We start from the raw sequence: 11314 nt of genomic DNA, 5'->3' as shown, positions 1-11314 counted from the left end.
GCTGCACTTGCTGGGAGACAAGGGCTCCTTGGTTGTAGTTTGTAAACCTTAATTAAAACAAAACCAACCCCTGACCAGCCTAGTCTTCATCCACAGTATACACAAGCATTGGTTTCTAATCTGTTTTTCCTTCTGGAGAACAGTCTGAATACTTGTGTGTGCAGACATACACGAGGCCAGTAATGGAAAGTCAATATGGATGAAAGTTGGAGAAGAAAGAAGTATTTTTTCAGTTAATCCAAATGATTTTTCAGTTAATAAAGATCACAGTATGACTGTATAGATTAATGACTCGGGCAATGCATAAATTCAGCTATTCAATTTGTTTCCTGCTGACCACTCCAAACAGGTTTTCCAACAATTTAATAATCCATTCTACTAGTGGGTGCTACTGGTTCTTTCAGATGAAATATAATACAGTCTGATTCTTTCACAAGTAATTTTAAACACTCAGAGTAATTGATTACATGAGCCAAAGATTGCAAATTGAAGAGATAATTGACTTCTTCAATATGCAAATAGAGTACCAAGCAATAAACAGATACCAGTTACATCAGTATGAAATATAATTACAAGTAACTTCAGCATCACAAAGCAACTCTCTTGATTTTCTTCAATGCTTGCATGCTGGTTTCTGCTTTGAGCTCTGCCTGTGTAGCAGCTACTGAGAGCTTGTGTGGATTCACTCCCACAGGGCAGATCGTACCTGAATAGAGCCACAGTCACATCTTGATAGTGTTGGCTTCACACTGTGTCATTTCTCATGGTTGCACATGATTTGATCATTTCCATTTATTACCACTGAGGATCTCCTTAGGAGATTTCTACTAGTGGCTACATTTATACAACAATACTGAGAAGGTTACAGAACAAGTTGCTCAGGGAGGTTGTGCAGTTTCCACTCTTGGATATTTTTGTGACCTGCAAAGAAAAAGCCCTCAGCAACCTGGTTTGAGCTCAGAGCTGACCTGGATTTGTGCAAGAGTTTGGCAAGAAACCCTTTCCTATATGATTTATCCTATAAACCTACGGAAGGGAAGGGGAAGTAAGCAGAGTGTATGAGCAGGCTGAAAGCCTCTTTTCCTCAGGAACTGAAGAACTGAAGAGCTGAATAAAGGCAGACTTGAGGAAAACATCTGTGATGTTTTCACAGGGCTTGTCTCCTGTGAACAAAGTTGAGAGCAAGGCAGGTTACTTGCAACCAGAGAGACAGGGCACAGGTTGTTTTAAAGAAGTTACACAGGCATCTTCTTGAATAAATATATCAGTCATAAAAATAACTGTATGAGCACTCCTTTTTAATGGAGGGACCTCACTAGAAGGACTCAAAACTTTTCTGGATGGACGGTACAGTATTGCAATGAACGATGATCACACTAGATCTGTCCCTAGATTGTGAGAGAACCTTAGGAAAGGTACCTCTTGATGCTTTGGTAGAATCTCCTTGTCTAGGCAGAGCCTGTGCCCAGATGGTACTGCACCAGTAACAGCACTTATGGACCTTTGGTGAGTCTGAGAGAATTATGTCACCAACAATAAAGATTTATTGGAAATAAAAACAGAAGAATGAAGCAGGCTTTAGAAAGGAAGGAAAAAAAAAAAAAAAAAAAAAAAGAGGAGGAATTCAATATACAGAGAAGTGCTCCAGACTTTGCAGAGCAGCATGAGGCCCAGGTCTATACCCTGCCTGCATGAATCAGATAAGCTGCTCTTCCACAGACTCCAATTGCCACACATCAAAGGAAAAACATGGGATTAGAAGTATCTCTGTGACTGTGCTGCTGCTGTAACCTGTATTTCTGAAAGGATTTGATGCGTCTTCACTCCTCTTTGCAAAGCAGCTGGATTCATGCTCTTCCTCTCTCCAGTAAGGAGTATGCTGTGGAGAGTACCAGCTTCATGGGGTTTCTCCAGCATAACTTTTTTCCCTACTCCCATTCAGAAAACTATCCCCTTCCCCCCAAACAGTGAAAAGCTGCAACATCCCCTGTGCAGAGGACATGTTAGAAGGGAAATAAGATGGTGTTAAAACCCAGTCACCCAGAAGAGATACTCACCCAGAAATCATCTGGAAACTGAGAGTTGTTTGTGAGCATTTGCCAAACCAGACTTGCTACTTCTGTTTGGATATCTGAAAGGGATGGAAAGGATTTCTAGTGATTTGCTGTGTCTCTGTTTAACCCCTCCATGTTCCTGTAAAACGGGACTTCCATTTATATTGGTTTGCCTCTGAAATTGTCACATAATGGTTCTTTAGGAGAGAGACTGTGTGGTAGAAGAGCTGGTCTGTCTGGTGTTTGCAGTGGCATCTCAGTTGATAAAGGGACTGTAACTGTTGATAAACCCAGTTTGAATCTTTGCATGTTACTATCCATAATCCCAAGCACAGGGTCACTTGAACAGCTGATCAATGTATCTTTTGTCTGTATCTTGCATCAAGCAGATACCAGTGAATCAACTTCATGTCCTTATTCACAGTTTGGTCAGTCTAATTTTTATGGTTCTTGTAATCTGCTCAAAGTTTAAATGGGTTGCTTTTAAATACAACCTAAAAAGCTGAAGCACTCTCCTTGCAGGACTGTAACTACTTCAACTTTATGGCCTGAGATAAAAAGTTCTCTCCCACTGCGCCCCTCCTAGGAAGTTGTTAAAATTAAGGGCACTGTATTAAAAACCTGTTAAGTCTTTTACTAGTGAGTCATAACCTGCTCACTTGCAGGAAAATGAGCTTGCCAGTCTAGTAAGTGTCTGAATTGCTGCCTTTCCAGTCTTTGAGAAGTGTCTGCTCTTTTTTTTCCAGATGGTTGTCATGATGGCAACTATTCACCGCAGGGAAAGCAGTAATTTAACACATATTGTAATACAGTGCAGTAGCCCAGAGTATGATGATACTAGCTGGAAGGGAAAGAAATCCTTTAAATCAGAACAAATTTACTTTCTGCATAAATTAGACCCAAAAAAAATAGTTTGGAGAAGCACATGGTGTAATTAAATGTTCTTTTTCATTTTATATTTTCTAGGCAATAGAAGTGAAGGCAGAGGGGATAAAGCAACCTGAAGTAAGTAAGTCTTGTAGCAATGTAGAATACAGAGGGCAGAAGTAAATCATCTGAGAGTCGGTAGTTTCCCCCAAGTTTCCCTAATCCCTAGGCTCCTAACATACATAAACATACACATCTTACAAAGTTGGATTTTAGACATATATACACTCTTTCAAATGAATATTATATTTATGGTACTTTCTACAAACATTCAACATTCTTACCTTCTATTTGCTCTATGTCATTTCTGCCTCAGCAAAGGTAATTGCTGAGGATGCTAGGGTAATTTATAGGCATCTGTGGGCTCATAAATCTTATGTGCTTATCCTAGAGATGTCTCTATGTGTGCTATTTCAGGCAGTATCTATCATCTAACACTGTACAGTGTACCTATGGTAAAAAACCACAACTATTGTACCAAATCTGACATAGCAGACACAAGCCAGCCCTGTAGCAATGGCAGCTGCTAGATGGTTTATTATAAGGGTAGAATGCAGACTTGTGCAGTGTGTGAAAAAATTGACACTTCCTCAACTGTCTTCCCATCTATGGATTCTTTGACTTCTTCAGGAAAAGAAAAAAATACTAAAAAAAAAACGTGTAATAGTTTGGCTTTCAGGAAAAGGTCAATCATCCATATCAAGGTCCCAGTGATGGTTACTAGCCTAGAAATCATTTCAGAGTCTTTTGAGTTAGCAAAGCATTTCAGGATATTAATAATGAATAACAGTTGAAAGAAACAGATGTTCTTGGAGGAAAAATATTTACATTTTGGGTAACCAAGTTGAGGCCTCCTACTTAGTGACCCAGTCTCCCAATGGACCCTACTACTATGCCCAGAGAGGAGGCAAATTGTTTCAGATGAAGACTGAGGATGACTCTGCATTAATAGCTCAGCTCAGGAATGTTGTTTAGATTGTGCCTGAATGCTGCATTCACTGCACATACATGAGATTTGTCCAAAACCTACTCCAGCCACTGTTGTGCATTGTTTATAAGGACCAGACAAGAGCTAACTAAAGTAAAACCCTGAAATGCACAAACTGTGGGTTCAGGGTCCTCAGCACCCACTGTTTCACTGCTCAGTTTATCAACTGATAAATGGGTAAGTTTGGTAGTGAATCACCCCCAGGCTGTTCAGGTCCCAAGTAATCTCTGCCTGCTTCAGAAGAAGTTTAGGGCAAGCCCAGCCACCTAACTCAGGCTTCTCAAACTTAAGACTGGAAGGGGAGAGTGGGAATACTCTCTTCTCCCATCCATGTCAGTGTTTACAAATGAAACTCCCACACAGCTGAGGAGTCCTTCCTCCTTTAATTAAACTGATAAGTTGACCATGGTGAGTGGCTACACTGAATCTTTTAACTTCTTATGAATCCATGATATAAGGAGTCTCTCTGCTTGACCCTTAATTTAAATACTCATGCAAAGTATTGGATTACTTGCTGCTTTTCCCTCTTTCATGCAGGCTTATAATGACCTTAAAAGCATTAACTCAATGCGAGGTCACAGAATTATTTTAGCTGTGTATCAGTTGCTTAATAACAGTTTTCCCAGAGTCATGTTATCATGCAGGCTGTAAAAGTCAAGCAATTCTTTCATTTTCTGCCTACATATTAATGGATTTAAGCACTCCTGTGCACAAAAAAGGAGAAATGAGTTAACGGGAGATTTTCAGTACTTGTGTTTAGTGTCCAAAGCATACAGAAAATCATGTATCTGCAAAATAATCAGTTATTTCTGTAACTACTTAAGAAAGCAAATGCTGTTTGAAAATCAAACATCAACACAGTCACCTTTTTCAGAGTACCAGTAGGATCTCACGGTGTTTTCTCTCTTAGTAACTAATGGCTTTTCTTTGACTATATCTTAAGACAAATAAATTTATAGTCTGCACTAGGCAAAAGCTAATAGATTTATTCTTAGGTATAATTTTTAATGGATGAATTTTTCAACTGATTATAAAGTCAAATTTCTCCTGATTAAATATTAAATGTTTCATAAGCAAAAATATTTGATTTTGACATTATGCTGATGTACAGCCCATGTTGTTCAGTGTCGGAAGTTTTTATGGTTTTAATTCGACAATGCATAAGTAAAATGTTTTTAAAAACTGCAAAACTAACAGAACCTGTTCCTGCCTCATAATAAACAATTGTTGAATGATGTTTATTAAAACTGGCTCTCAAGTGACAGTTAATAAATGCATAGTTCTATTATGCATGCTAAAATCAGCATTCCGAAAGCGTAGTAGATAGATCAAAACAACAGAGATAAAAAAGTCACGAAGACAAAATACAGCAACACCAGTTGATGACAGGGAAATAACTCAGATTTAGAAATGACTCGTTATTTAGTAACTTGTAACAACAATTTATAGAACTAAATTAGAGGCAAATCAGTCTTTCTGATACTTTAGATATGCCGTTTCTCTAGTACATATAGTTTGATCATACAGTAGAGAAATTCACATTACAAAGTCCCCTTGAAAAAAGAAAAAAAAACCAGTTTCTCCATGTTTCTGCTTCTAGGTCACATTTATTCATGGACAATGAATGAAGGGAAAAAAAGAAAAAAGGGTACAATAAAATTCAATTATTAACCTATTTTAATTATCCCCCCCCCTCCAAACATTTTTTCTCTATTTGAAGAAGTTAGACTGTCTGCAAGTGATGTGTTTCTATGTATGTTTCATGTATGTCCAGACCATATCTGCCCCAAACAGCACAAATACTGGATTTAATGGGCTCCATGTCCTTTACTGGAATAACTCCACAGGCTCCTTGACATTGCATAGGTTTGGTACGATGATGGAAAGCGTTGCTTCAACAGTGCATTTTCACCTATTTTTCTAAAAGGTGAAGGGCAAAACTTTTAATCAAGGAGCAGTTTATCTTCAATTATGAAAAATATAATTAGGCATTATCACCTAATTGCTTTTACTGATGGAGAAAGTAATATTTTCATAAGTAGTGACCCATGCTGTATTATCGCTCTGCTGTTTACCGCATAATGAATCTGTATTTGTGTTTGGCAGCCAGCCAGCAAAAATTAAAAGGTAATCAACATGCTTCTCTGCAGTCTGGTCATCAAAGTCACTGGCTTTGCAGATGAATAAATAACAAAGTCAAGTTGTGATGTCCTAACAGAAAACCTTCTTTAGGAATAACCGTATTTATCTCCTCTGTTAAGACATCAAATGATACTTGAAACAACCATATAGAAAAAGCTTTGCAAAATAGATTAGAACTGTGCTATACATCTGGTGTTGAGTTAAAAAACAGTTTAATGTCTCAAGGCACCACCATGGTAGAATTTTTTACCTGCAAGAAATCGCTCTAATACACTATTATACAGTTAAGGTAATGTATTAATAAATAGCTTGTGCAATTTTGGGGAGCAATCTATACAGGAATGTTAGATATACAATAGGCACGTACTATATTACAAATAAAACCCAAAATTCCTAGAAAAAGCATGCTGAGCACCTTTTGGTATAGGTTGAATTTCTTATTCTAAACACTATGTAAATCTTAACTTACAAAAGGTAGAACTGAAATCTTATAGTAACTGTTTATTTAAACTGATTTTCCTGGGTATTTGCCTCTATGTCACTGGATTAGTCTTAGGGACAGAGGACTCTGGTACTGGCTGCAAAGGGCTATCTTGTTCGTTCAGTTGTGCATTCAAGTTTTCAGAAGTTAAGAGAGAAGAATTAAAAACTATTTCACTTAAGTCTGATTTTATGGATACGAGGTGTGGTTCTTGAAAACTTGATGGTTCTTCCACCAACACCTGTGTGTTTTCTCGGGTCATTCCCATATCCGATGGTGACTTTCGTTTCATTCTTGTGTATGATTTATCTAAATTCTCCATGCCTTGGTCAGTTTTCTGAAATCGCCCAAAGAACCAGATGAAGAAACCAAATAAAGCAAAAGCCATCAAACTTGGAATAAAAGCCAGGCATTTGACATCAAGGCTAGAACCTGTGAATCTGCTGTGCAAGAACATGTCTCCTTCAGCATAGGTCCGGTTGGTTAATGGGTTTGTGTTATTCGATCTCCACTCCCAAGATAACTTAGTTCTGTTAAGGTCTTTCAAACTTTCTGAGTCCTTCACTGTGTAGATCTTCTGTCCAGGACCGATATATTGACCGTATTCATGAGGTTTGTAAAATATTTGGTTCTTCCACATATTCAGATCCAAGATTAGAACAAGGAAGATAATTCCGTAGTTAAACCACTTGCCTATTTGGAAAAAGAAAATTCTGTCATCCGATGTATCCATCTCAGAAGCAGCAGTCATATGTAAAAACCACTCAGTGGAAAAAAAAAAATTCTCTATTAATCTGTAAAGCAAAGTTGTAATAAAATTTCCACCATAGTTGCATAGCTGAAATTTGCTACTATTTTACAATTAGGTCTGGGCACAGAATAAGATAATTTTGTAACAGAAGCACAGCAGTATATCAATTGAATTCAGATTACAGTTTCTACATTACCTGTTTATTAGACCACTAAGTGATGTGGTACAGATCAATAAACCTAAAAAAGGATTAATTCCAGTGCTTAAAAATATTCACATGGAAATTTTCCATGAAAAGGCCATTATTTAATAGATCTGCTTATATGCCAGGAAAGACTGAAGTGACTGAAGTTTTGGGGGATGGTAATTACATTAATTTTAAGAGTATGTACACATATTGCTCGGTATACTAACTATAGTATGCAGACATATTCAGGTGGGGGCACTCAGATAAACTGTGGTTTTGAGATATTACACCCTCAAGAAACAGCAAGGGCTGATTATAGTCATGAGAGGCCAGTCAGTTTAGCTTTTTCTATAGCCCATGTAGTGAAAAACTCCTCCAAGGGGTGATTCATGGTCTAACATTAAGCTTCTGCATTACTGGAGGAGGAAACCTTTCTCCTTTTATTATTTAAAATTGCTCTTTCCTGTGCTTCCTCCAGGCATCCAAAAGGCATTACAGATTACTTTCTACAATTGCCAAGTTGACCCTGCTTTGAGCAAGATGTTGGAACAGATGTCCCTTCTTACCTAAATTCTTCTATGAATACACAAAACACATTATACTATTTTATACTATTTCCATAGTCGAAGCCTCTCTTGCACTCTAGCTGGACATATTTTAAGATCTTGCCTGTGCAGTGGTGACTGGCACCACCCAAGAACCCAGCAAATCTGTATGTCAGCATTACGTGAAAGGACATCCATGGAGCAATGCTCCTGCTGGTGATGAATGATATTGATCTACACTGGAATCACATTAAGTATGTTTCAAGTGAAACAGCAAATTAATACATTGGAGAATTTATCAAAGGACTGATGCCATTGGCTTGTAAAGGATAAATGTTCATGAATAAATTCTTGAGAGTGTGCCTGTATGCTCAAATTGTACAAACAGAATGCTCCAGGAGGTAACTCCCTGAATTTCAGCAATTGTGTTTAATAGTCCTCTTTAGTCTACATGATATTTAGATAGAAAATGAGTAAGAATGTTCATTTTCTTGTGTTATTGTTACTATTCAGAAATAAAACTGTCCTGAAAAGACAGCCAACCTGTTCATGTAATTCCTGAATAACTCTGGGTTTTCATTAACATTGTAGTAGAACTTTGAAAGAAAATTATAGTCTTAGAAGGTAATCAACACATTTTATAGTATTAAAATTTCTTAAACTAACACTAAGACACTGAAAATTATGCTAAAATTTGAAATACAATAACAAACAATACAATGTAGCTCAATGCTGCTTCCTGTGGACTTTTGCCTTGTGCTTCATGTGTTTCTCTCCATCAGAATAACCCGAGCTTCCCCATCACATATGACCTTTTAACAGACAGAGACAGAATATATCTTGCATAGTGTGTGCTGATGAGCTGGCTGGGACAGACATATTAATGGATCAATTGGCTGCTGTCAGAATATAGAAAAGGTTCCACTCTTAAATTAAGAATTAGAGTGCTCACCTCATCTAAGAGAGAGACACATTTCAATTGTTCCTGTTCCACAAAAAGTGTGAACTTGGAAATCCCTCACTTAGCTCCTAGCCAGAGTCAGGCAGACAGAAGCACAGCTCTAAGCTCTGCTGTTGGGGTCACTGGGTCAGCAGGGAATATAAAGTGTGCTTAGACAAACAGCTTAGATGCAGACACCTCAGTTAACTCACATAAATCACAACCTGCGTGTCTGAATGGCAGCTAGTTTCCTGAGACCTACCTCTCTTCTATAAGGTCCTTAAATTTCTCATTTCTAGAAAATTTTTCCATCCTCTGCATCACTGTCATGTGTGAAAAGCTCTGTTTTCTGATAAACTGTGGCAGTGGAGGAAGATTTTATAGGTAGGTAGGGCATTCACCAGGATGGAAAGACCCTGACCATAGAGTAATCTCCTATGGTAATTTGGACCAGCATCATAGGGCCATGCTCTGAACACCAGCCTATACAGGACTCTACTTAGAAATTCTCACCCCTCCCTGCTGATGCTGAACAACTGTGCACTGCACATCAATGCCAGAGGCCTTCTCCTGATGCAAAAGATATGGATTTTTCTTTTTCCTTCTTCCAGAAAGGCAACTCGTATTGCCACCTGAACAAGATGATTTGGTACTGGTCATTTTTAAAGAGGCTGATAAGGTCTGGTTCAGCAACCAGTCCACAAGCCCAAATGCAACAGATCTACAGGGCAACTGAGGCAGATGCCACAGGTCCAGATATTCCAAACCAGCTGCTGATTCTGAAGGATTTTTATTTGTGTATGTTTACTCTGTGACAAAAGAGTTATGTCCCGGCAAAAAAGATCTTGTGTAGATGCCAATCCTCAGCATCCCTGCTGGGGTCAAGAGGCAATGTGAAAATTCCACTTATTAAGGCTAGATTCAAGCAGCCCCATGCTGTGCAACCACAGCCAGAGGCTAGGGTAGCAAATGTTGACTTTAGACTCTTATCTCAATTGCAATTTGTGACTAAAACCAGACACCTCTTTCAAACATACAGGTATCTTTGAAACGTCTTCTGTCACATTAGTGTTAGATACATGAGTACAGACCACTCCCAGCTGAACTAAAACACAAATCTTCTGAGGTTTTTTCACATCTGTGTGCTTGGCCAGCTTTCTTTTTACCTCTAAACTATCTAATTTTGCCCACAGGCTCCCTCAGGCTTCCCTGTGCAGGCAGTGCTTGGTCTGAATCTACACACACTTTTGATTTAACTGCACAAACCCCAGCTCTGCTAAGCCCTGATTTTGGCCTTCCACCTTTGGGTGGAAGGGCACTTCGGGTAGATCAGCACTCAGAACATTTTTACAAACATGCCAGAAAAATCTTCCATCTGTTTTGATACCTAAACCTTAACATTTCCTATCTGAAACTTATCCCCACACTTGACATTATCTGGATCTCCAGTGCATTAAAGGGTACCAGCCAGGCCCATTGGTCCCTTTTAACAATCAAAGACTCTGAAGTAACAGAATTTACTTTTAACTTTTTCGAATTTCCCTGGGTATTATGGGAACTAGAATAGACTGTGTTTTCATAAACAGAAGCCCCAAAAGGTAAACACACACTTTGCAATGGACCATCTGTCAAGGGAAATCTAGATGAGTTAAGCAAATGCAGGAATTCAAGTTATTTTTGATGTTCATAGATAAAAGCAGCCATCAAAAAAAAGATAAAAACATTTAATACTGAGCAGATGCTTGCTAGGAGATCTGAGTGGCAAAGAAATTTGAGCAAAATGAGGCACTCAGTTTCCAGTAAAAATAAGATATGCTTTTGATAGTAAACGTAAAATTACACTGAAGCATATCAGCTACAGGCTGCAGATCTGAATTCAGTATTACTGCCAACTTACAACACTCAGAAGTCACAAGTCAGGCCTAAGAATGGCCAAAATAGGCCAGTAAAAGATAGTATGAAGAATAAAAATTGCCAGGAAAAATATGGTAAATGTTATGTCAGCCATGCTTTCTTTCCTCTTGATACTGGGGAGAAAATGCTTTCTGGTTTCTACAAAACGGGGCACAGGTCATAGACTTACAACCTGACTTACTCCTAGAGTATGTACTGAAATAAACAATTTTCAGGCCTTAAGCTTCTTATCCTGCTGGTTACTAAAAAGAAATCCTATGGTTAAATTTAATATTCTGGATCTCAAGCATTAAATAGGGCTTAAATACAGCAGGCTTCCTGCCACAGTTGGTGTCCTACCCCCATATCATCTGCTGCAGTTGCATTCATGTGCATCACACTCTAC

At 38.3% G+C, this 11314-nt stretch overlaps 1 protein-coding gene across 1 annotated transcript in view; it reads right to left on the bottom strand.

Moving 5' to 3' along the window:
- Nucleotides 1–5346: 5346 nt before the first annotated feature.
- The window catches only part of TMEM117 (transmembrane protein 117), a 202746-nt gene continuing 196778 nt past the window's right edge, over nt 5347–11314 (bottom strand). Inside the window, exon 8 of the mRNA XM_030454385.1 lies at nt 5347–7285. Within this exon, the coding sequence (XP_030310245.1) occupies nt 6645–7285 (641 nt within the window). The 3' untranslated portion in view covers nt 5347–6644. The remainder of the gene's footprint in view (nt 7286–11314) is intronic.

The sequence above is a fragment of the Calypte anna genome, chromosome 1 (assembly GCF_003957555.1).
Source record: "Calypte anna isolate BGI_N300 chromosome 1, bCalAnn1_v1.p, whole genome shotgun sequence".
NCBI lineage: Eukaryota > Metazoa > Chordata > Aves > Apodiformes > Trochilidae > Calypte > Calypte anna.
Note: the sequence above shows the minus strand (reverse complement) of the source record. Positions and strands in the feature narration are given on the sequence as shown.